At 56.0% G+C, this 24,553-nt stretch overlaps 1 protein-coding gene and 1 long non-coding RNA gene across 17 annotated transcripts in view; one reads left to right on the top strand and one right to left on the bottom strand.

Moving 5' to 3' along the window:
* DGKD (diacylglycerol kinase delta) overlaps positions 1 to 24,553 on the top strand; it is a 111,790-nt gene that overhangs the window by 77,525 nt on the left and 9,712 nt on the right. For 8 of the 16 annotated variants that reach the window (XR_003435149.1, XM_027118078.1, XM_027118041.1 and 5 more), the window contains 18 exons: positions 1,515 to 1,623; positions 4,452 to 4,591; positions 5,510 to 5,594; positions 6,701 to 6,795; positions 6,879 to 6,978; positions 7,055 to 7,334; positions 9,856 to 10,017; positions 10,824 to 10,952; positions 12,168 to 12,264; positions 14,418 to 14,591; positions 16,237 to 16,333; positions 16,475 to 16,582; positions 17,540 to 17,653; positions 18,671 to 18,805; positions 19,067 to 19,218; positions 20,163 to 20,274; positions 20,359 to 20,451; positions 21,360 to 21,479. Coding sequence is in view for 15 of the 16 variants with exons in the window: in XM_027118078.1 (XP_026973879.1) it covers positions 1,515 to 1,623; positions 4,452 to 4,591; positions 5,510 to 5,594; positions 6,701 to 6,795; positions 6,879 to 6,978; positions 7,055 to 7,334; positions 9,856 to 10,017; positions 10,824 to 10,952; positions 12,168 to 12,264; positions 14,418 to 14,591; positions 16,237 to 16,333; positions 16,475 to 16,582; positions 17,540 to 17,653; positions 18,671 to 18,805; positions 19,067 to 19,218; positions 20,163 to 20,274; positions 20,359 to 20,451; positions 21,360 to 21,479 (2,302 nt within the window). In the remaining variant the exon portion in view is untranslated. The other 8 variants (XM_027118013.1, XM_027117987.1, XM_027118050.1 and 5 more) reach the window with 7 other exon arrangements.
* Positions 8,993 to 10,838, bottom strand: LOC113626458 (uncharacterized). Its single transcript, XR_003435163.1, has 2 exons — positions 10,570 to 10,838; positions 8,993 to 9,240 (listed from the first exon to the last, which is right to left on the bottom strand). It is a non-coding gene; the product is annotated as an uncharacterized LOC113626458 (long non-coding RNA).

Genomic DNA, 24,553 nt, shown 5'->3' with positions numbered 1-24,553 from the left:
GGCTGCACAGTAGGACGGCGGAATGAGCATGTGTTCATTTGGAGAAGCATGCAAGCACCACAGCCAGTAGTAGGTGTTAAGGACGAGACAGGACGATTCAGGTGCAGACCCGCAGAGGTGCGGTGCGCTTGGCTTAGACAGGTCCCGTTTCTGGGAAGCAGCCTTGCTTTCACACTGTTCCTAAGAAAACTTAGAGATACTGCTTCATTTTCCTGATTCCTGGCCTTGACGTGTCCCCTCTTCTCCAGAGAGCGGGAGGCCTGAGGGAGGTCAGTGTTCTTAAAGGACACGTGTGGCTGCTTCTCTCCCAGCCTGAAGGTCAGGTGCAGCCTCGCCCCTCTGTTACGTCCGGAGTTCCCTGTCACCTGGTCCTATTTGTTGTCTGAGGCCTTCCGCCCGCTCGGTCTGTGCTGGATGCAAAGCCCGGCCAAGGGGGCGCCCTGCCTGCCGGGGACGGGTGCGGACGGACAGTCCAGGCCCAAGGCAGGCGATCTGTCTTGTTGGCAGTGTGGTGTGCAGGTTCTTTGGGAACCAGGAGAAGGGGCTTACGAGTCAGATGGGGGTCTCAGTTTCCCCGCCGAGCTAGCATTTGAGGAGAGTTCGTGGTTATGGGGAGGGAGGCAGGGAGCCCTCTAGGCAGAGGGTGGGCTGTGTGCAGAGGTGCAGACACATGGTAGCAGCTCCTGGCCAGGGAGGGCCGTGGGGGCCGCTGAGAGGTTTGAACCTCTCCTGGAAGCAACCGGCCCCTTCCAAAGCCGGACACCTGACGACACTGGTTTTGGGAAGATGAGGCTGGTAGCACGAATTGGAGGCATCTTGAAGGAGACGGGAGGCAGGTAGGAGGCTCCTGGAGGGGTTGCGAGAGGGGACAACGGGGCTGCCCGGTAATTGGGTTGGTGCTGGCTCTGCCTTTCTCTGAGGAAGGAAACGTCGGTCGAGGAGGCGCCCGTGCGACACCGAGTGGCACGTTCTGGTAGACAAGGGCAGGTGTCCTTCAGGAGAGCCGAGGGATCATCGTCAGGGTCATTCAGGGTCATCAGCATCTGTGTCGTCCCTGAAGCCAAGACGCGGATAAGGCCACCCAGGAAGCGGCTGGGGAGTGAAGGGGGAGTGAACAGAAGGCTGCTGGGTGTCCTGGGAGGAACGCTGTGAGCGAGGGGCAGGGCTGCCAAGAGGATCACAGGAAGGAGACGGAGCTGGAGTCACGAGGGGCGCGGGGTGTGTCGTCACCTGGGTGGGCGGAGTGGCCCAGAGGACAGGGACAGCGTGGGCAGGATCCTGCAGCCCGGGGCTCCTGAAGACACCTGCGGCCTTTGCTCTCAGGCGCCTGGCGGGCCCCCAGTGGGCGGAGCCTGAGCACAGCCGGGCTCCGGCCTCTGAGAGGCTTTTTCGCGGGACAGGCCGCAGGGTCGGCCGTGAGCACAGAGGGTGTCCCCCAGCCCCAGACTGACTGGCCGTCGGCTACCTGTCCTTTAAATGGACCTCATTTCATTGACGTTCTGTTTTCTCTGCAGCCTACGCTTATTCCAGAAGTTTGATACGTTCCGGATTCTGGTTTGTGGTGGAGATGGCAGTGTTGGTTGGGTCCTCTCTGAAATCGACAGCCTCAACCTTCACAAACAGGTACCTGGGTTTGGAGGGGCCGGCCCCACGGGAGAGTGATGCCACCGTTACAGAGAGGCTGGGTCATCTCAGGAGGTGCTTCTCGTCCCCTTGGGGTGGTCTTGGAGGGAACAGCAGGTAGCCTGATGGCGTTATGGGCCCAGGGACCCAACAAAAAGAACACCTCCATCCCTGCAGGTTCCGGGCACGGGCAGATCTGGGTGCGGCTCCTTATTGGGTAGTGATGTCGCCTACTGCCTGATGCCTCCTGCTGGCGAGCGGGGCTCAGAAGTATACTTGAGCTTCAGGTCAGAGTAGGGTTGTTTTTTAAGTGTTGATTTATTTTCTGCTCCAGCTCCCTCACACCCCCGCCCCCAATAATGAACCGCTGCCAACATTTCAGTAACTATCCTTCAGACCTCTCTCTATCAAAATGTATATACAGTACAGTGTGCAATGCAGTTTTAATTTAAATGGACTCATGGTACCCTGTCAGTTTTTTTTTTTTTTTTTTTTTTTGTGGTATGCAGGCCTCTCACTGTTGTGGCCTCTCCAGTTGTGGAGCACAGGCTCTGGACGCACAGGCTCAGCAGCCATGGCTCGCGAGCCCAGCCGCTCCGTGGCATGTGGGATCCTCCCGGACCGGGGCATGAACCTGTGTCCCCTGCATCGGCAGGCGGACTCTCAACCACTGCGCCACCAGGGAAGCCCACCCTGTCAGTTTTTAATCAACACATTGTGGGCACTTCTCGATCCATCAGTTTAAATGGAGGCCTATGTGATGGTTTTCCACTGGGCAGGGCTGCGCCAGCCCTGGGTTTAGCTCATCTCCCCCCATGGATGGACACTCAGATTGCTTCATAATGACAGTGCTGGTGAAAACCATGTATACAATGTCCCAATTATGTTCTCTTTTGAAGAGCGCCCAAATGTAAATTTTGGTGATATTGCCAGACTGCTCTCCAGTTTCTATTCCTAATGCTCATAAAACTGTCTTTTCGCATATGCTGTCCACTGTACATCTTAAGGCTTTTGCCCAACTTAGTAGACAAAAAATGGTATGTTTCATTTTTATTTAATACTGGTGAAGTCAAGCATATCCTCAATTAACTATGAAGTTTTAAATGAATCATCTGTTCATGTTTTTTTTTTAACCTAATATTGGGGTATTTACCTTTTTAAAAAATTGATTTCTAAGGATTATTGTTATATTAGGGATGTGAACTCCTTGTTGCCCATATTTTTCCTCATTTGTCACTTGTCCTTCAACACGTTGGTGGTCTTTGTAGGCAGGGTGGACCTTTTGCTGTCAGCGTTTAGCTCCTGGAATGACGTTGGAGTGGGGACCCTGGGTGTGCAAGTAACTGCTCAGCTCTAGGGAGGCCAGTTGCTCGGGAAAGAGAGCACTGCCCCCTCGTGGTAAAGTTAGAGCAGTACACTTAGGTCCAATTTTAGGTTTTGTTCACTTCCAGGATTGTTACCAAGTTCATTATCACAAGTCAGGAAGACAGGTCTTCATGCATTCAGCTGAGTTCAGGGAGCATCATTTCCTTTGACTTCTCTGTGGCCCGTGATCCTACCCGATATCCAAGCCGGAGATCTGACAGTGGTTCTTGAGCCTTCCCTCACCCTCCCTCCTCGTCCTGGTTAACCTGCCGCCCTGGAGTGTCCAGCACAGCAGTGTGTGCTGCTGAGCGCGTCTGGCTGGCCCCGGGCTCCATCTGTCCACTCCTCGAGGGGGCCTTCCCCTCGGGCCGTTCTGCTCACGCACCTCCTTGAGCCTCTCGGACCGCGCCGGTCCCCACCTCCCCAAGGACCTTCTTTGGGACAGCTCTGCTCCTGCACCCTTGCTGAGCGCTCCCCGGTGGCTCCTTGCCTTAGGAGAAGGTCCGGACTCAGAGTGAGGCCCCAGTTCAGCTCCTTCTTCCTCCTCTGCTTCTCTGACTGCTCTCTCCTCACTGCCCTTCCAGTCTGAGCTCTGACTTGGTGGGGGGTCACCTCTCCCGGAACGCCACTGTCCCTTCACCGTGCCGCCTGCTCCTTTCCTTTAAGGCTCCCGGAAGCCGGCGCCGGGTCGCCTCCCCCCGGTGCTGGGGCTTCCTTGTCCTCCTCACCTGCTCTGTCCAGCTTGCTGTCCCTGGCAGGGTGGAGGGCCTCCCTCAGTGGCTGCGGCAGGTGACCGCGGGCTGTGCCGTGCTCAGGGGGGACCAGGGACCCTCCCCCACCCTGCGTGTCAGGCTCGGAGGTCGAAGGCTCTTGGGCAACTGGTGTCTGGGGAGCTTCCTAAGCACTGAACTGACGAGGTGGGGTTTCCACAGGGGGCTCTGGGTGGGAATTCCAGGTGGAGGGTGGGGCCTGAGCAGTGCAGGGGGTCTCTGGGGAGTGACGGGCAGGGGGGTGCAGGCCGAGTGCCAGGGTGTGCTCCAGTTTGACGGCCAGACTGGAAGTCCTGGCGCCTGTCTTGATAGGACTTAAAGCCGTGGAAGGTGCTGTGAGGGGAAGGAAGGTGTTAGTTAGTGTGGTGCTGTAGAGGGCGGAGAAGCAGGAGGAGGGGAGTCGTACAGACTGATTCTTCGGGGGTTCAGATACTCAGCAGTCAGCACTGTGGCCACAGCTGTGAAGGTGGGAATGTAGATCGGGGAGGTTGTAGAGGATTGATTGTCAGATGTGGCAGCAGATGAGAAGCAGGCCTGTGGGTGGGAGAGGAATTTTCTGTCGGATTGGAGAGACATCTGTCCTGCCTAGTGGCTCTGCCTGGAATGCGAGCACCACACCGTGTGAGATCAGACCTCACACCTTGTAGGTGAAAAGGAGGGTGTTTGATGCCATGTCTTCCCCCCGTGTCTCAGTGTCAGCTGGGAGTGCTGCCCCTCGGCACAGGGAATGACCTGGCTCGCGTGTTAGGCTGGGGCTCAGCCTGTGACGATGACACCCAGCTCCCGCAGATCTTGGAGAAGCTGGAAAGAGCCAGCACCAAGATGCTGGACAGGTGAGTGGACCGCACGAGTCCCCTTGACTAGGTGTTCTCAACCCAGGGTCCCTGGAAACCATAGGCCCTCTGCAGTTACTTGTAAAAATTCGGCCTGAGCAGGAATCCTTGTTTCTGGTGGGCTTTACCTGGCGATCAGATTATGAAAGAGCTGACGAGCAGAACAGGTTGGCACTGTGCCCTCAAGCGGTCAGGTCTCACCAGCCAGGCCCAATCCTCTGGGCCGTTAGAGAAGGTGGCCCTGTCCGCTTTGGCCTTTGCAGCCTCGTCTGATACCTGTCAGCAGAGTCTTGCAATAAGGAAGACTTATTGCACAGCTGAGCAATCCCGTGTTCCCAGAAGAATCTCAGTTTTGGACAGCTCTCCTGTGTGTGTTTAGAAGTAACTTGGGTCTTCTCGAGCGAGCTGCTCTTAGTGCTGAGCTCACATATGAAAGCCCCTGACCACAGCCTGCGGGACCTGGTATTGCTGAAATGCCCGTATTCTCTCTTAGGCTCCTGCGCTGCAATAAGCAGGTGTGGTCTTGAACCCTCTCCAGCTGCCTCTACTGTTTCTTCTCTATTGAAGGGAGGCCTACGTGCCTTTGGAGGCTGTGAAATGCTCAGCCCCCACGGGAGAGCTGGCTGCTGGCTGAGTGATTTTAGCTCTGAAGAGGGGAAGCCCATTTTCCCAGAAGCAGCATTATGGGATGCCTTTCACCACCTTCAGTGGAGCTGCAGTGTCCAATGGGTTGTGACGTTTGTTCTCAGCTAAGTGAGGAGCCAGGTTAGGGACACGGGAGTCAAGATAAATGCTTAAAAATGAAGTTAGGGCTGTCATAAGATCAAGCCCCCAGGCCATGAGTCGGGGAGGTGGGAGAGGCACGGGGCCTGCCTGGGGGTTCGAGCCGACCTGCTGAGAGCTCCTTTGTATGTGCAGGTGGAGCGTCATGGCCTACGAGACAAAACTCCCCCGGCCAGCCTCCTCTTCCACTGTCACCGAAGACTTGAGTGAGGGCTCCGAGGTATTTCCAGTTGCCCTGCCGCGTGCTCACACTGTCCTCACCACTTTGGGGCCCTGCCTCCACCCTTAGACATCCTCCCCTAGGTTAGACCCGCACAGGCGCAGGGCCAGCCGAGGTGGAGCTGCAGCCCATGGCCTCTGCCCCACAGGATTGGTGGTCGTCTGGGGGCCTCCTGGGGTGTTGCTGGATTTGGGGTCCTCTGTGATGATGGCCCTCTCGGACTTGCCGCCCCTGCTGCTGGTGCCCCCGCCCAGCCCAGGCTCCCGCTCTGGGCCCGCCTCCTCCACGTCCTGCCCTGCCGTTGGTCTGTGCTACTTCAACGTTCACCCTTCCTTTCACTTTGCGCTGGTTTGTCTTCAGTGGTCGCTCAGGGCCAGACGGGCGCAGCGCTGGGCGCCCAGCCATGCTCACCCCACTGGGCGAGCTGGCTGCTGGCTGACCAGGAGAGAGGGCTCTGCCAGGGCCCGTCTGCCCCTCAGGAGGGTCAAGGGCAGCAGTTGGCAAACTACAGCCCCCCAGGCTACACCTGCCTGGGCTGCTGTGACCTGGCCTGAGAGCAGAGAATGGTTTGCACGTTTTAAGAGAGGGAGCGTACGTACGTATACAAAGCCTAAATATTTACTCTCCGGCCAGTAGTAAAGTTGGCCAACCCCGGGCCAAGGTCTAAAGAGAGGGCTCGTCACACAGGGTGAGCGACCCCAGTTCTGCAGGCAGGGGTGAGCGGTGAAGGGGGTGATTTGTATCGAGAGGTGGAGAGGGGCCCGGGCCGAGTTCCAGCCAGGCAGAGAAATGCGACTGGAGCCTCAGCTGAGGACCCTGCCTGCTGCCTGTACTGCTGAGGAGGACGCGGGATTCAGGACTCCAGTCCAGCACAGGCTGGCGGTGTTGAATCTCCGACGAAAGCAGCACGAGCCATTCACGAGGTTTTATCACCGTGTTCTTTTCTGTTAAGATCCCTTCATCCACAGCTCTGTGAAGCTTTTGAAATCTGTCAGATTAGCGTGAAGTGAGCTGGGGCTGGCCGGCAAGGGGCGGGGGTTAGTGTCGAGCTCACCGGGCTCCATCGTGGGGCTGACAGTCGCCCGCCCTGTTTGGGGCAATGGCAGGTGCAGCAGATCCTCTTCTATGAAGACTCGGTCGCGGCCCATCTCTCTAAGATCCTGACCTCCGACCAGCACTCGGTGGTGATCTCATCAGCCAAGTGAGTGCCCAGCGGCCTCAGGGGAGTCAGGGTCCCAGCCAGGACTGTCTCTCTAGAAGCCTCTTCCCGCGTTCCCCCCACAGAGTGCTCTGCGAGACCGTGAAGGACTTCGTGGCTCGGGTGGGGAAGGCCTACGAGAAGACCACCGAGAGCTCAGAGGAGTCGGAGGTCATGGCCAAGAAGGTGCGTCCTGGGCACCTGGGGTGGGTGTCAGGGCGGGGCAGCAGCCCCTCCACTCCCTCCTCTGTTCCCCGCCCAGTGCTCTGTCCTGAAAGAGAAGCTGGATTCTCTCCTCAAGACCCTGGATGACGAGTCCCAGGCCTCGTCCTCTCTGCCTACGCCGCCCCCCACCATCGCCGAGGAGGCGGAAGACGGGGAGGGGGCGGGCGGCAGCTGTGGCTCCAGTTCCACCGGGGACCGTGCCGTGGGGTCGGCCTGCCCAGCCCGGCCGCAGATATTCCGTCCTCGGGAGCAGCTCATGCTGAGAGCCAACAGCCTGAAGAAGGCGATTCGCCAGATCATAGAGCACACAGAGAAAGGTAGCCGGGCTCTGGATGCCGCGGGGCTTTCTGCAGGCCAGCCCCGGGCGCTCCCAGTTTCCCCCTGAACGTGGCGCGAGACACAGAGGGACCCACCGTGTAGGCCAGAGCCGCTCTGGACCGCCTGACGCAGGCCAGCGCCTCCTTCCTCAGGGCCTGTGCCCGATGGAAAGACACTGAGCGGACGGCAGAGCCGAGAGGGCGCCCCCAGCTGGTGGAAAGGTGCCTCGCGCGGGCACACGCGGGGAGCGTGTTGGGGGACCCACTCCCTGGAAGTGTCCTCACCTGTGGCAGCTCTGGCAGACCTCGGGTGCAGCCGGGCCTTGTCCGCTTAGAGGTGGGACTGTCTCTGGGGGCGGGGGGTCCGAGGAGAGCCTCCGTGCTGGGACCTGAGGTGTTCTGAGGACACCCGCGGAGGACGGCCCCGTGCCCAGGAGGGAGGTGGGCCTGGGCCAGAGGTGGGGGATGAGGCTGTAGGACGATGTGAGGGACAGAGAGGTGAGGATGGGGTCGGAGGCCGGGCGCACCGGGGCGGTGCTCAGAGACGGGGGGACACCTGACCGCAGGAGCGCGGGTGGCTGCCCTCCACCCCCCATTCTGCCAGCACGTGGGTGGGCGGGTGGGCAGCCCCGCTGCGAGTCTCTTTCTGCCTCAGGTCTGACTTCTGATGCCAGAATCCCCGCCTGGCTGCCCACCCCCACCAGCCCCCAGCTCAGGGTCCCACCCCCGTGCGTCCTGTTGAGCATCCGCGGGTGTCTGGGGGAGCAGGTGTCCCGCAGGGGAGGCTCCTTCCCCCGGGTCTAACTCGGTGTGTGCCTGCGGTGCTGGGCGATGCTGATGATTGTAGGGGACGGGGCAGGGGGAGTCCACCAGCTGTGGAAACGCGAGTGGGGCCTGGGGCCAGCGGGCGCTCAGTCCCCAGGGGCCCTGCCTCTGCCTGGGGCGCCCCCCAGCCCCGCCGCTGCCTGTCGGGGGGGTTTCCGGGGTGCCGCTCAGCACCCCTTATGCAAACCGGGACGTAAGGGGTTGGGGGCTGAGTGCTGTCCACTCCAGAACAGGCGGGGCTCAGCAGCACGCTGAGGGTGGGGACCCCCCAAACCCAGGGTGGAGAGGGGCTCCAGGGGCCCCCCCGTTCTGGAGGTGCTTGTGGATGAACTGCTTCTAGAGGCTTCCTTGTGACCTCCAAACCGGCCGCAGGGCTGTAGCTGTCCGGCTCTTGGGGGGGGGGTGGTTTGCTTGTAACAGTTGTGCATTTGTACAGCCCCTTTTCTCACTGGTAGCATTTTTGCCCACTACCATCCTTTCTTTCTTCCTCCACTTAATTTTGCTTCTGCCTTTTTTGTTGGCAAACACGACTTCAGCCTTTCTTTCCTGACATGTGAAATTTCAGTTTCTCTGGGGTTTGTCAGAGGGCGTGGGGATGGCGCCTGAACTCAGGTTAAAGGGAGAAAAAACTTCCAATAAAAAGATGTAAAACTACCCTCTACCTCTGGCCGGGCCCAGCCTGTTGCGCCCTGGCCATGGTGGGGCAGCCTGTGACGATTTATTTCAGTTTTTGCAGGACATTCAGGTATTGAAAGGGAGGGGGGAAAAAAAGACCAAAAAAAGAAAAAAAAAAGGTGTGATTTTGAAATTGAAAAGGACACTGAAAGTTTACATTTTATAACATTATGTGCAGATTGTATTTAAAGCAGAAATATTTAAGACAGTTGTAACCCTATAAAGCTGATGAAATATTAAAACAAGACAAAATACTTTTAACAGAAAGAAAAAAAAAAGGCGGGGGGGGCGTCTGCGCTGTGGTGTCTGAGGCAGGCGCCGGCTCCAGTGGTCGAGGGGCCCGGGGCTTGGACAGGTCATCGGCCCTGGTGTCCCCTGATGCCACTGCTGAATGTCCTTAGTCGGCCTGGGGGAGAGAGGCACCCCTGCATAGGGTTAGAGACTCGCCCAGTCGATCGCTCCCTTTTCCTAGACTCTGTTTGCTAAGCTTTGAAGAGAACACTGTAAAACCACAGTGACTGTGAACTGCATTACCTCCACCCTCACCCAGACCCTGAGATCCTCCCCAGCAAGTTTTCTTGTCTTATCTCTCGGTACCTTCAGAAACCATCTCATACCTTTTCTGCTCTCATCACACCCTTTTCTCTCTGAGCAGATCGACCTGCTGCTTCTTACAGTGAGAATAGTGAGGTCGTGACCTGCCCCTGCGCACTGGCGGGTGCACTGTTCCCTCCGGGCTGTGCGTGCTCTCGCTCGTTACTCCCCTCCCCTCTGTCTCTCCCAGCCCTCGGCCCTCCTCCCCAGCCAGCTGGCACGAGTGTCCCGGTGCCCTGTGTGCCGGGGCCGGGGAGAAAGTGGGACGGGTCGGAGCTTCGGGTCTAAGCCTTCAGCCGAGACGACGTTTGAAGGGAGATGAGTGAGATGAGGAGGGGGTCCGCGTCCAGTGGGAGCCCCGCCAGCCCGGTGATGCCTGCGGGGTAACGTCCGTGCACTCAGCCGCAAATACCCTTGCCTTGCACAGCTGTGGACGAGCAGAACGCCCAGACCCAAGAGCACGAGGGGTTCATCTTAGGTCTCTCCGAGTCGGAGGAGAAGAAGGACCTGAAGTCGGACGACAGAGCGTGCCACGGCGAGGGCCACGGCGAGGGCCACGGCGCTGCCAAGGGCAGGAGCCTCCGCAGAGGTACAGTGGCCCTCGTGACCCGCGGCGCCGCCATCAGGCCTTTTTGTCTGCGCTGCTCAGAAGCTTGCCTTGGGAAGCTTACGGGTGCTTTCTTACGGTTTCTGTGGCCACTTGGAAGTGTAAAAAGTCTCAAACAGGCGACCTGTCTCACATACCACCTCCTTTCGCCTGGTGCAGGCCTGGCGGGACCCTGGGCAGGGGGCGACCTTGCTACTGGGGCGGCGCTTCCCTCTGAACCTCCCTGCGCGCCCGGGGTCCTCACCCAGGGCCTGGGGCCTCCTGGCTGCAGCTGGCCATATGCCACGTTTGCTCCAGGTGGTAAGGGACCACCCAGCTGTACGGGCCACCACCTGGGGACCCCTAACCCTCCTGGAACAGCCCCAACTCTGTGCGGCCCCCTCGCTCGTGGCCTTTACGAGCCACCGGGAGATCCTGCCCCAGAGTTTCCTCCACCACGTTCCTGTGCAGGACTCCCCTCTGCCCGTGCACAGACCCCGCGGCCCGACTGCGGTTGCAGGCCGCCCCTCCCCCTCCCTGGCCTCGTCAGGTCACCTCACATCACCGCGGCCCCAGCCCCTCAGGGGCCTGTGTCTCTTTGGCGGGTGCCCGAGCCCGCTCGCCTCTGCGTCCCCTTTCTCGTTTCCCCTCCTTGCTCGCTGCCTCGCTCCTCGTCTTGCACACTCGGCCGCGGCTGGTGGCGCTTGTGCCCACTCCTCGCTTCCCTTGGCCCCCCTCCGCCTGCTCCTTTCTCTGATGAACGCTGCCAGTAGCTCAGTCGCATTCTGTTTTCTGTTCTGTTCTCATAGTGTCCAAATCCCCGTGTGAAAAGCTGATAAGCAAAGGAAGCTTGTCCCTGGGCGGTTCTGCCTCTCTTCCTTCGCAGTCAGGAAACCGGGACAGCCTGCCAGCACTGAACACGAAGATCCTGTTCCCCAGTGAGTGCGGCACCGCACTGTGTGTCTGGGGGAGGGGCGCAGGCAGGGCGCTAAGCTTTCCAGCTCAGCGCCCAGCTGTCGCTCTGCCTGGCAGTAGTCTGAGGGGTTAACGAGACCAGGCCCCTGTCTTCCAAGAGTTCACAGATCCATGGGAAAGATAGGCAGAATTTCAGAGTCATGTCACGGTATGAAAAGTGCTCTTGTTTATTACAAAGAGCAGACGGCATTCAAATCGTTGCCCTGGGGTCCCAGGAAGATGTCACTGAGGAGGTGATACTCGAGCTGGGTTCTGATGGGTAAATAGGGGTTGGGCTGAGTGAAGAGGGAAGGGCCGGCAGGTCGTGACGGGGAGCCGGTGGATCACCCCTTTGTTTCCAGCATGATTGCAGAAGGAGCACAGCTGGCCACCGGGAGAGTCAGGCCCAGTGCCCTTGCCTTGCCTTCATTTCGCCCAGGATCATGTCAAGGCAGCTCCTGTTGCTTCTTCCCTCAGGGGGAGTCACGATAACACTCTGTGTCTGTAGTAGGAGGGAATGGTCCCTTAACCAGCTTCCTGAGGCCGCTTCGTGAGGCCTGCTGGGCAAAAGCTAGAGCACACGCTGCTCCTGTAAGTGATTGGCAATCGCTAGGTGAATCTCATTTGAATAGAAAGAAAATTGCGGAAGCTCTAGGGAAAAGAGGCTGAGACAGATTTGGTTAATAAGCAGCAAAGATGTTACTGGAAGGGATGGATTGGCAGAATGTTCAAAAGCAGGGCTCCATCTCAGCCTTACTGTTTATAATTTAAATTTTTTAAATTGGTGCAGGTATCTTGAGGGTTCTGGTCACCTGGAGGGTTCCTTGTTTAACCTTTTCTCATGAATTTAGCCTTATAAAGTTGTATGACTAGACCCTACGATTAGTTGCAGTAGGGATCATTTTGGTGGAGTTTCTTAAATTAGTGAGAACTATCTTTGTAAGGTCTTTTCTGATGTGTCTCATAGGTGTTGGTTACCACCCGGCGTTCATTTTTGTTCTGTGAATATGGATTTATGACAGCGATTTTTGCCCTGAGACTATTAATTGTCAAAGTTTGGACATTTTTATGCGGTATTTTAGAAACATCTTATTATAATAACCTTCTGAAGAACATGTGGACCATTAGCCTCAAAGACACGACGGCCTCTTCATTTGGGAGCCGCCAGGCAGTACTGTCTCCTGTTTCCTCCCTTACAGATGTTCGCGCCGGGATGTCTGGTTCCTTGCCTGGAGGTTCAGTCATCAGTCGATTATTAATTAATGCTGATCCCTTTAACTCCGAGCCAGAAAACCTGTGAGTACGGGGTAAACCAAGGGGGCATGTTGTTAGCTGAATGCTGGAGCGTAGAAAACTGGCTTGGAATTAACTAGAGAAATTCGTGAGCAGCTGCCTGGGTGACCCTTTTCCAGCTGGTGTTGGCCAATAAGGAAAACCTAGTAGGTGTGAGGCGTCCGGGGCAGAGGGTGGGTTGGGAATGTCTGGGAAGGGAGGCGCCGTCCTGGCGCGTGCCTGACCTTCTGGGGCCTCGGCAGGCTTGGAGACTCTGCCCGTGTCCTCGGTCGTCCTCCCCGCGGTCCTTGCTGGCCCTGCGTTGGCACCGCCTCCTGACCACCTTCCTTCTGGCGGGTCTGCCGCTCCCGTTAGTGTAGCTCCCAGGCTGGAAGCGCCTTCTCGCCGTGCCTGGGGAGATGCTGTCCTCTGGGGAACGAAGTCCCGACGCTGCTCTGCGTGCCACGTGCTGTGTCCACTGCCCAGCGTCAAAGGCAGTGAGGGCTTTCGTGCAGCTTGTTCTCGTGTGTGTAGAGACCGTTGCGGGGACACATGGTATTTTGAAAGCCCAGCCTTCTAGATTTCCCTTCCTGCTGGCTGATAGCAAGTTCTGGGCAACTAGTGGCTAGTGGCAGCTGGTTAAAAGTTGTCCACCATGTGTGTCCGGCGTGGTGGGGAGAGTAACAGTGAGAAAGGTGCGGTTCAGAGACTCTGGCTTTCGGGAAGCAGAGCTGCAAGCCTGCACAGTGGCAGCCAGTTTTCCTGCAGGGTGGCCTGGGTTCCCACACCTGCTCCAGTGCTGGCCCGCGTCCTTGTCCCCAGCCTGGCACCACCCTCCTGTCTGCTCCTCACGCCGGGGCCTGTCAAGGCCTGTGGTCCTGACCCTTCCTGAGTTGTTCTCCCCAGCAAGGCCAGAGCTGTAGGCTTACATGAGCAGCGCCCACAGAGGCCTCCGGAACTAGATGTGCTGTCTCTTTCTGCCACCTGAGGTCCCTGCATTTCCGCACCTGGCAGCGAGGGCTGTGGTCTCTTCCTTCAGGGAGAGGCTTCTCCTTCCCCTGGGGAGACACAAGCTGCTCTCCTCTCCTCCCTCCCCAGCATGGTGTGCCGGGCCTCGTTCACGGGGGTGAGGGTCCAGAAGGAGTCTTACCTGCAGTGGACCTGGGACGTGGGGCTGGGCTGGACATTTTCAAATTGGGGACTTTGCTTTGATTGGGTCTAGGGACGTTTGAGGGACGTTTTGGGATCCAGGGTGTAAGCACGTGTGAGCGTGTGTGCCACGGATGTCATCAGGTTTAACGTTGCTGATGGGAACGTGAGGTGATGCAGCCACTTTTAAGACAGTCTGGCGGTTCCTCAAAACCCAGGGTTTTTGGGCTTCCCTGGTGGCGCAGTGGTTGAGAGTCCGCCTGCCGATGCAGGGGACGCAGGTTCGTGCCCTGGTCCGGGAGGATCCCACATGCTGCGGAGCGGCTGGGCCCGTGAGCCATGGCCGCTGAGCCTGTGCGTCTGGAGCCTGTGCTCCGCAACGGGAGAGGCCACAACAGTGAGAAGCCCGCGTACCGCCAAAAACAAACAAAAACAAACAAAAAACCAGGGTTTCCACGTGGCCCAGCAGGTCCCTTCCTAGGGTTACTCCCAAGAGAAGAGAAAACACGTCCCCACTGAAGCGTGTGTACGAGTGTTCACAAATCATAGCTCAAAAGTGAAGCAGCCCAAAGGCCCATCAGCCAAGGATCCCTGCAGTGGGTCGTCGCTGTTCCCCATTAACCGGGCTGAAGCCCTGAACTCAGGTGAACCCAGTGTTCGTGGCGTGAAAACGTGCTCAGTGATGGGAGCCAGACGCAAAGGGCCACACACTGTGTGATTTCATTTCTAGGAACCATCCAGAATCTGGAAGTCCGCAGAGGACAGAAAGCAGAGTAGTGGTTGCCGGCGCTGGGGAGGGGTTGGGGCTCCTGGCTGAAGGATGTGGACTTTCTTTTTGGGGTGATGAGCTGTTCTAAAATTGATTGTCGTGACTCTGAATACGTGAACAATCACTATGGAGTTGGACATTTTAAATGGGTAAATTGTATGGTATGTGAGTTATATCTCAGTAATGCTGTTACCTCCCCGCCACCCCCCCAAAAAAAAAACAAAACCAAACAAACAAAAAAACTGAGTTTTGCCCTCAGGAAGAACTGCTTAGAGGCTGGCATGCAGGGTTGTTCTAAATGGCGTGAAACGCTCCTTTGCAGAGAGTATTACACAGAGAAGTGCGTCATGAACAATTATTTTGGCATCGGCCTGGATGCGAAGATCTCCCTGGACTTCAACAACAAGCGTGACGAGCACCCAGAGAAGTGCAGGTGGGTGCCGGCTCCTGCGCACGCCTGTCCTTCGGGTCTTGTGGTGGTTTCTCCTTCCAGCCGTGGGGTAATTTCTGGGGCGCACAGAGCCCTCAGGCAGAGTACAGACACGGAGCCCGAATGCCTTGTCAGAAAGCGGGGCGCATCTGTGTGTCATGGCCACGGCAGTGGCATCTCCATGTCACCCTCAGGTGGGGTTAGGGCTTGCTCCCCCGCAAGGCCCTCGAGCAGGCAAATGCCACAGGAGAGGCCCCGGGGGGGTGTTTCGCTGGGGGTGTTCAGCTTCTCCCCTAAATCACCACGTACTGTCTCCCCCTGGTCGGGGAGAGGACGGAGAGAAATGGGAAGGTTTCCTCCTGGCTGAAGTAGAAAGTCCTCTCCTCCGGGGAGACGTGACAAGGGAAGAAGGGAGTTGATGTCTCCTGCCCCACCCCACGGTGACTGTCACCTGGAGGGCAGACTGTTCAGTTGTGACTTTCTAGAACTAGAGGCAGGAAAGCTGGTGTGTAGTTTGGGCGGAGAACAGCCATTGATGCAGGAGGAGGGGGCCCCTTGCTGGAGAGCCTGCAGACCTGCCCCCGCCAGGTGCCCTTGTCACTCGGAGGGAGGCGGTCACAGTGACACCTGAGGAGTTGCCCGGCAATCCCCCGACTCCTGTATGGTTGGACCTTTCTCGGAAAACAAAATCAAGCATAAGAACTCAAAAACCTTGGAGCTCTGGGGCTCGAGTATCAGAAAAGGCTCAGAGGTCCCCAGGGGGTATCCCTGTTACACAGTGCATGATGGGAGCCCAAATCATTTGAAGATACCCCTGTTAGTCTGAATACAACTGAAAAGGCATTGAAATGCATGTAATTTATCAGAGCAGAACAGGTGAGGAGCAAGGCCGCATGTGACATATTTTTAGAAACTTGGGATCCTGGTATATAATCTTCCCTGAGTTTGTATCTTTGAGAAGGTCTACTTAGAAAATGCCGCTTCTACAAATCTACCCTTAAAAAGTAATTGGGAACTTCGGCAAAGAGGCGTTTACCAAGGGCCACTGCCATGTACGTTATAGAGCTCAGGGGTGGGAACAAGTAGAGACCCGTCAAAGGGGTTAATTCAGCGAGTGCTGGTGGGAAGTGCCCCGTTGTGGTCATTCGTGCTCAGGACACAGGGCGGTGCTCTCCGTGCAGGGCGAAGTGCACAGTTACCGCTATTTCAGCTGTAAATCAAGTTCCTAAGGAAATACACTGAAGCATTTATCATCAGTACTTACAGATGTGGGGATTGTGAATTCTCCTTTGTGCTTTTCTGCCCTTTCCAAATTTTCTGTGGTAAGCATAATTTTATAGCTGGAAAAAAATTGTGATTTATACTTTTTTTTGTGAGGTTCTGTAATGTCTTACCTTTTTTACCTCTCAGGGTATGATTACTTTCTTGGCAGTGTTACTCTTTAGCAGAATTTCTGGTCAGTGAATGTATCTCTTTAGCCCGTCTCGCGTGGACATGTGACAAGGGCATGTCCTCCTCATCTTAACGGTGTCGCTGCTGGGAGTGATTGCCCGGTGTGACCCATCTGTGATGAGGTGGCAGCAAGGGCCGTAGGTAGCTGTGTAGAGAAAGCTGAGACCCACGTCCGTGCTTTGCTTTCCACCCCTAGGAGTCGAACCAAGAACATGATGTGGTACGGAGTCCTCGGCACCAGAGAGCTGCTGCACAGAACCTACAAGAACCTGGAGCAGAAGGTCCTGCTGGAGGTGAGCAGGCGGCCCCCTGCCGGCCCCTCTGCTGACCCGGTGGCCCCTCGGCCTTAGCCCAGGGCGGTGTGCTGGGGGGAGGGAGCCCCCAGCTGAAGCCTGGATCTCTCTTCTCTCCTTTTACGCATTTCTACCACTCAGTGTGACGGACGACCCATCCCACTGCCCAGTCTCCAGGGAATTGCTGTCCTCAACATTCCCAGCTATGCTGGAGGGACCAACTTCTGGGGGGGCACCAAGGAGGACGATGTACGTACGGGGGTGCTGGGCGGCGTGGGCCCGAGCCCAGGGAAGGGGATGGGGGCGGGGTCCCGAGAGGCGGCCCCTTCGGGAGCCATGGAGGAGCCTCCCGCTCTGGGGGTGCTCTGTCAGTGAGGCGGAGGGACGGGTGGAGCGGGGCCCCTGTGCCGGCAGCAGGGGCGCAGCGGAGAGCACGGCAGGCAGGCCCCGCTCCCGCGGCCTCGACAAAGGGATGCCAGGCAGGACGGGCGTGGTCGCAGGCGTGGCTTGGAATCCGGGCCCGTATCTGGGAAGGCTCCTAGGAGGAGGGACACCTGCACTGAGACCTGAGGGTGATGCGGGGTTGGACAGGTCAGGTGGGTATGGGGCAGGAGGAGGGAGCAGCGTATGTGAAGGCTTGGCGGCCAGGCAGGGCCGGGTGCGGACAGGAGGCTCGCTGGTGTGTGCGTGCTGGGCGGAGCACAGAGAAGTTAGAGCTCCCGTGGGGCCGTGTAAGCCAGGGAGGAGTTTGGAATTTATGCCGAGAACTCTGGGGGCATTGATAGGTTTTAACCAGGGGCCTGACTTCCTTCGTACATAATAGCTAATAAAAACAGTTGACACCGGCTGCACACTGAGCGTGTGCCAGTCCTTCTCAGCACTGTGCCCGTTGACGGCCCTCATGAGAACCTGTGAGGAACGTACCTGTGTTAGCCCCGCTAACACAGGGAACCCGGGTAGAGAGACAGTAACTTGCCCAAGCTCCCACGCTAGTGAGTGGCAGGCCTGGGGTTTGATCTCAGGCAGCTGCTCTCAGGCTCTGACGTGGAGACCCGTCAGCAAGTGTTCACGCCATAGCTTCTCCTACTAGTGGGCCTGTCGGGCTCTCGCCAGTGCAGCGGCCCCCAGGTGAGAAGGATGCGCGTGGTGGGGGGCGTGTTCAGGGAAGCTGGGAGCAGAGGTCAGCTCTGACGCCGGCCCTTCCAGACCTTTGCAGCCCCGTCGTTCGATGACAAGATCTTGGAGGTGGTCGCGGTGTTCGGCAGCATGCAGATGGCCGTCTCCCGTGTCATAAAGCTGCAGCATCACCGCATCGCTCAGGTACCGGCCGTGGTCCTGGAGGCTGGAGGGGCCTGGGTGGAGCTGTGGCTCACACACGTTTGGGGCGGCAGGCCTGGCCCAGAGCCGCGCTCTCAGATATATGGGCCCCCGGAGTGCGGAGCCCAGGGGAGGAGGCGCTTTTCCAGGATCGCCCTGGCCTCCGCCTGGTCCAGAGCCTGCTCTCACCTGCCGTGTTTTGACAATTAAAAAATACTTTCGAAACTGGGGCTGGCTTGTACCCTCCCTGAGCTCCCTCCCTGACTCACTCTGTGGGTACCATCTGTGTCCTGCCCACCCCTGCTGAGGTGGGGTGAGATGAGACGGGCCTGGCTGACCTTGGGCCCTGGGCCTGCAGCTCTTAGAAGCCACAGCCTGAGTCTGGGAGCAGAGGCTGAGTGCGTGGCCTCGCCCGGCTGCTCGGAGGCCCGGCTAGCAGGTGGCAGGGTGGGTTCCCCATCCGGTACTTCTGGTAATGGGTTGGGAAGGGTGTGTCTGTCGGTGGGGTTGGGGAGGGCGATGTTCTCAGGCACAGAGATGGGGAGTTCATGCTCCCCTGAACCCCCAGTCCTTTCTGTCCCCACCATGGGCTGCTTGAATTTCACAATTTTAATTCCTTGGCAGTATTTTTTGTTGAAAAGAGGAGCACTTGTTAGATGTTTGCTCTGTTCTGGGAGTGTCCTCACGTGCCCAGGGACCCAGCAGCTCTTGGTGGTCATGTGTCCCCGCCCTGGGCCTGGTGCTGGTGTCTGAGCACAGAGTTCCCCGCACTGCGATCACAGATGGCGGTGCTGGGTGCAGGGCAGTGGGAGCGGGGTGGGGCACACCCCCTGCGCTCCATGAGCTGCGCTTTAGGCGGGGATGCTCTGACCCCAGAGGCTGGGGGGGGGCGGGGTATGGTGTCACCCCAGGGGTCAGCCGGCCAGTGCAGGGGTGTGTAGGGCAGGACGGTGCCTGTGGTGCTGACAGCACTTGAAGGCTCCTGGGTGCAGCTCGGTGACGGCTGTGATGTTTGCTCAGTGTCGCACGGTGAAGATCTCCATCCTGGGGGATGAGGGCGTACCTGTGCAGGTGGACGGAGAGGCCTGGATCCAGCCGCCAGGGTACATTCGGATTATCCACAAGAACCGGGCACAGACGCTCACCAGGGATCGGGTAAGACAGACTGCCTGTGGCGCACATGTGCCCCTTCTAGGAGAAGACCTGGAGTTTTTAATGTTTTGTTCCAGGAATTTATTTTTTTTGAAGATTAAGATTAAGTGAACAGGGCTCTAATTCCTAGAACTGCTCCCTCTCCCCCCGGCGTTAAAAAGAATGTCTCCCTTTCTAGCCGGTTATCCCGCTAGTGTCCCAGCAGTGATTATTGTTAGATGTGTGCTCGCAGGAGAGAGTGTAACACTGGCTTCCACGCCCTAGGCCTTTGAGAACACCCTGAAGTCCTGGGAGGACAAGCAGAAGTGTGAGCTGCCCCGCCCTCCATCTTTCTCTCTGCACCCGGAGATCCTGTCCGAGGAGGAAGCCAACCAGATGGACCAGTTTGGGCAGGCAGCGGGGGCCCTCATCCACAGGTGGGTGCCGCCTTCCCTCCGCGGTCCACTCCTCCGCGAGAGCGCCCGGGCCCCCTGACGTCACTGGGACGACCCAGGTCCGTGGCTGGGCCGCAGGCGTTGAGATGCCCCTGCCGGATCTTATGTGCCGTCTGCCTCCTTCACGAGGGCTCGGCCTGAGTTTCTGCTAACCCCGGGCTTTGGTATTTTCACTGACGGTCTTCCAGGGATTACTCGGGGTTTATGCGGGTGGGAGCTTCACACCACAGGCGTTTTCAGAGGCAGCTCATAGGTTTTACAGCCTATCCCGGATCTCTGAGAATAGTACCCCTCCTGCCTCCTTTAGCCCCCAGAGAGCGGGTTTGCTCTTAAGAAGCAGACCTTGTAGTTATTTTGAAAAAACAAAAGCCAACAGCCAAAGGCGTTTCCTTCTACTCTGGACCTTCCAGCACGGTGGTTGCCGCTCTGCCCACTGTCCATTCTCCCCGCCCCCTGCTGTGTCCACCCACCTGGCTCCAGCATGGCCCTTCTGCCTGGTGACCTCTTGGTGGCCACATCCGCTGACCCCCTTCAGCCGCTGTCTGGCGGTGTCTTTGCATTGTGCCTCCCCTCCCCCTGCTGGGAGCCGTGCGCAGGCCGGGGGCCCCTCCATGGCCGTCTAGCTTCTTCCTGGCTTTCTCCTCCTCTGCCTCCTGCTACTTACCCGCTCGCTGTTTTGCAAGGTGTAGGTCTCATTTTGGGCATTACCTCCTTGGCTGAGTTTCTAGAAAAGTTTGGGATTTTGTTGTCAGATTTCCCATTTAAGGCCTCCTCCGCCACCGGCCAGGAAACGATCGGCTGTCACGGGTCACCACGGGCAAGTCGTGGTCTTGTCGGCCCTCTGGGCCGAACCTGGGCTTGTGTTCCAGCGAGGCGACTCGCAGGCTGCTGCTCTTCGGTCTGATGAGTGCCGTGTCTCCCTCCAGCATCCGGGAAGCAGCGCGGTCCCACCGAGACGTGGAGCAGGAGCTCGCCCACGCCGTCAACGCCAGCTCCAAGGCCATGGACCGGGTGTACGGCAAGCCCAGGGCCGCAGAGGTGCCTGCGCTTTTCCGGCCTTTCTCCTGTGGGCCCCTTTCGCCCTCGGGACGTCTCCACAGTGTCTGTTCTGATTCCTCCCAGGGGCTGAGCTGCAGCTTCGTGCTGGAGATGGTGAATAACGTCAGAGCTCTGCGCAGCGAGACGGAGCTGTTGCTGGCGGGGAAGCTGGCCCTGGTGAGCTGGGGGGCCGCTTACTGTGCGCCCAGAGGGCAGCCCGCCTCAGCCCAGGATCCCCGGCCTTGAGAATTCTAGGCCCCCCGTCGGAGGGGCCTCAGAGGCCATCTGAGCTGATGGTGTGGTGATGCTCAAGCCCTCTGGCCGCATCTCGCCACGTCATCTCCAGGGTGTCCGAGACTGGCGGACGGGACCTCCTGTATCGTAGACGGCGCTCTGCCCCAGACCCTCCAGGTGCGCGGCCACCGCCGTGGCCAGGCTGGCCGGCCTTTTCCCCGCGCCCAGAGTCGGCTGCCTTCCTCGCTCAGCCCTGCAACCTGGCTCATGAGTCAGCCCTGTGGAGGCGTGCGGCTGGAGTTCGATTGAACCGCAGAAGCTAGCTCAGGGCAGACCTGAGAGAGCGCCTGGCCAACCTCCTTGTTTTAAAAAACGAGGAGGTGGGAGGTCAAGGAGGCGAAGTCACTAGAGAACTGCCCTAAGAGTCCAGTTCCACACTCTCATTCCAAAGTACTGCGCTGTCCTGACACGTACCAGCTGCTGCGTCCGTGGCCCCACCATGCTTCCTGCGCTCTGGTGCAGGCAGGCTGCTCCCCCGCTTCCGAGAGAGGGTCCCGAGGAAACCAGAGCAGGTGACCTGTCAGCCCTGCTGATGAGATTTTAGACAAGCTGGGTCTCCCCCATCATTTACGAGAGGAGAGTTTAATTCTCTCACCTGACACTACTTACGAGGGGAGGTTCTGAGTCTGGCCCTTCAGTGGCGTGGGACTCAGTTTCCTTGCAAGTTTTTAGAAAACTCTCTGAGAGCAGCCTAGCCCCTGGAGCAGACCTCATGTCTGGGTGGGGCTCTGCCATGGCCCCAGCTCCCTGCCGGTAACCAGCTGTGTCTCTTCCCTCCCTGCCTGGAGCAGCAGTTGGATCCCCCTCAGAAGGAACGGCTCACGGCTGCCCTCGTCGAGATGGACCAGCAGCTCAGGAAGCTGGCGGACACCCGCTGGCTGTGCCAGCCCGTGGAGCCTGGTGATGAAGAGGTATGTGGGTCACGGGGCTTCAGCGCGGCGTCCCTGGACACAGTGGCGCTCCCTTCAGTGCCTGAACCCACGTGCTCTGTGCAGCTTTGGGATTAAGATGGTGTTGGTCCTGCAGCCCCTGATCTGGCCTCCCACACTTCTCTTTTAAGATGCCTTCAAGGCACAGAGATGAACTTCGGCAGGTAGGAAGGAATTGGGAATTGCTGTTAAGAATGACCCTTGGTGACTGGGGCACAAGTTGCCCTCGGCAGCAGAACTGCGGGGCTGTCCAGGACATAGGTGGAAAGAAGGCTGAGCCCAGCCCCACTATTTGCCCCCAGTGTGGAGGCACATCAGTTGGCTAAACAGCAACTTCTTGGGAGTTTGTTGTTGACAGGGGCAGAGTTGCTGTGTTCAAATCACAGTTATGCTTTTCTGTTGTGCGTATTTAGAGATGCCAGCTTCCACAGGTCTTATAGCTGGGACAACAGATGGGACCCTGGGCATATGTGCCCTGGGGGTAGTGTCTCCTGAAGCAGGAGAGGCAGGAAGAAGGCCCTGGAGAGGTGCTTGTTGTTGAGTGGTTGGTTTTTGCGGGCAGCATCTGGAGAGGGGCAAACCCTAGATGGCCTTCCTCTCAGGGGTGGAACAGAGGTGGGCCAGGAGAAAAGTTCACCAGGTAAAGAACTGCTAGACACGTTAGGCGCCCCTGCTGCTGGCTCGATTGTTAGGACCCATGGGCAGCAGTAGGGCGAGGGGACAGGGGGCCAGCAGTCCAGAGCTCTTCTTGAACATGCGGCGTTTGTTGACAAATGTGCACCCCACCTGGAAAACTGACTCAGAGGCCTTCCAGCCAAGAAACAAAACTCAGCAACTGAAGAATGAGGACATTTTGGTTCAGAGGGCCAGGCCAGGCTCATCAAAATTTGTAGCTAATTATAAATATAGAAATTTCATTTAAAGAAGATTACTAAAACAATACGTAAAATATTCAACAAATGTAGCAGTAACCTAGGCCTGTGATTCCAGATTATGTTGTCAAAGCCTGTGAAGTGTGGGCAGTGCAGTGGGGAGACAGGGAAGAGGACATGGATGGGAGTGAGGGCACATTAAGTCCCTCCTCTTACGGTGGAGGAAGGTTCATGAAAGTTCTTGACTTTGATAATTAGAGAAAGGTAGTCAATTATGTTTTAAAAACTTAAATGTAGTTTTAAAGGTAGCTTTTAGTAAAATTGAAAAGGTGTATGTCTTTTTGAATCACCACAAAAGACACAAGCAAAGTGTAGTCTGTATCATAAAAGAAAATAAAAGAAGTAGTAAAGATGGAGCTAACAGCATAAAAATAAGAAAATAGGAAATAATATAACTGCTCCTCTTAAAAGCAAATTATTCTTAGATTGTGCTAAAAAAAAAAAAGAAATCTAACCAAATACTAGTCGCAGGAGCCCAGTTTTCTCTTCCATACCCTCAATAAAAAATTGTGACCCAGAAAGATTAAAAATAAAACAATTTCAAGAAAACACAATAAAAAATCCAAAGTAACAATGTAAAAATAGAATTGCATACCTAAGGCAGTAAATGATAGAGGATCACTTTATATTGGTAAAAGATAATAACCATATTATTATACTATATATTGTATAATTCTGAGATAAACTTACGATGGTTATAATGATAAAATCTTGTCCTAATATAGCATTTAAATGAGTTGTATTTCCCAATATGTGAGATTTTTTTCTAGTAAGTTTTTTGTTACTGATTTTTAACTTAATATCACTGTGTTCAAAGGCAGTTGTTTGTATGTTACCAGTCCTTTGAAATCTGTTGAAACTTACTTTATGGCCCAAAAGGTGGTCAGTTTTTATAAATGTACCTTATATCCAGTTGTAATTATTTACGTCATTAAGTCCTTACTTTGTTTTTTATTTTTGTGTCTTCTTGATCTGTCAGTTACTGTTGAACTCTCTGACCTGTGAATGTAGATGTCTCAATTTATCCTTGTGGTTTTGTGTATATTTGCGGTTATGTTATTGGATGCATACAAGTTTCATCATTATATAAAGACCCTTATTAATTCTTTTTGCTTTCAAGTCCACTTGTTTGGTATATTCTTTTTCATACTTTCACTTTCACGCTTTATTTGGAGTGTCGCTCTTATAAATAGCATTGCTAAATTTGGGGGTTTTATTCGGTATAATACTCTGTGTTTTGATTGGAGAGTTCAGTCTATTTACATTTATTATGATTCTGATATTTAGATATATTTTTACCATATTTTATGCTTTCTGTTTGTCCCATTTTTTTTTCTTTGCATTTCTCCTTTTCGATTGATGAGCCTCTCCCTCTTCCCACAGAATTCTGGTTGTCCCTCTACTAGTTTGGAAGTATGTACTCTTCTGTCTGTTCTTTTAGTGATGACCCCCCAGAGTTTAACCTTTACATGCATAAAATATGTAAAGCTACAACTTCTTGAAATGATAGGAAGCGTCAGAATCCCGATTCTGTAGTGTGAGCTATCCCCATCAGTCCGTGATTAACCACAGAAAACAAACTGTCACAACATCTGAACAAAGCAAGTTGATAGAATACGTATGTGTAGAATATACATACAAGTATATATCATGCTTCTCTATAGAGAGAATTTTATACTCTGAGAAGAGGGAAAATGCTTTCTTTTCTGTTGCCCATAGGACATTTTGAAAATCTGATCATTTTCTAAACTGGGACTACTACTGATGGTATGAAACTCTCTGTTATCGTTGTAGAAATTGAGAGGAAGCGTTTAGAAACTTTGAAGCACTTGAGAGGGAAACTTTATTTACGTTGAAAATAATAAATTTTTTTTATAAATTTGTTTATTCATTTATTTTTGGCCGCATTGTATCTTTGTTGCTGCACTTGGGCTTTCTCTGGTTGCAGCGAGCGGGGGCTGCTCTTTGTTGCAGTGCACGGGCTTCTCATCGGGGTGGCTTCTCTTGTTGCGGAGCATGGGCTCTAGGCACGCACGGGCTTCAGTAGTTGTGGCACGCGGGCTCAGTAGTTGTGGCTCGCGGGCTCTAGAGCGCAGGCTCAGTAGTTGTGGCGCACGGGCTTAG

The sequence above is a fragment of the Aethalodelphis obliquidens genome, unplaced genomic scaffold (assembly GCF_003676395.1).
Source record: "Aethalodelphis obliquidens isolate GAN/ISIS:26980383/991018 unplaced genomic scaffold, ASM367639v1 scaffold2, whole genome shotgun sequence".
Lineage (NCBI taxonomy): Eukaryota > Metazoa > Chordata > Mammalia > Artiodactyla > Delphinidae > Aethalodelphis > Aethalodelphis obliquidens.
Note: the sequence above shows the minus strand (reverse complement) of the source record. Positions and strands in the feature narration are given on the sequence as shown.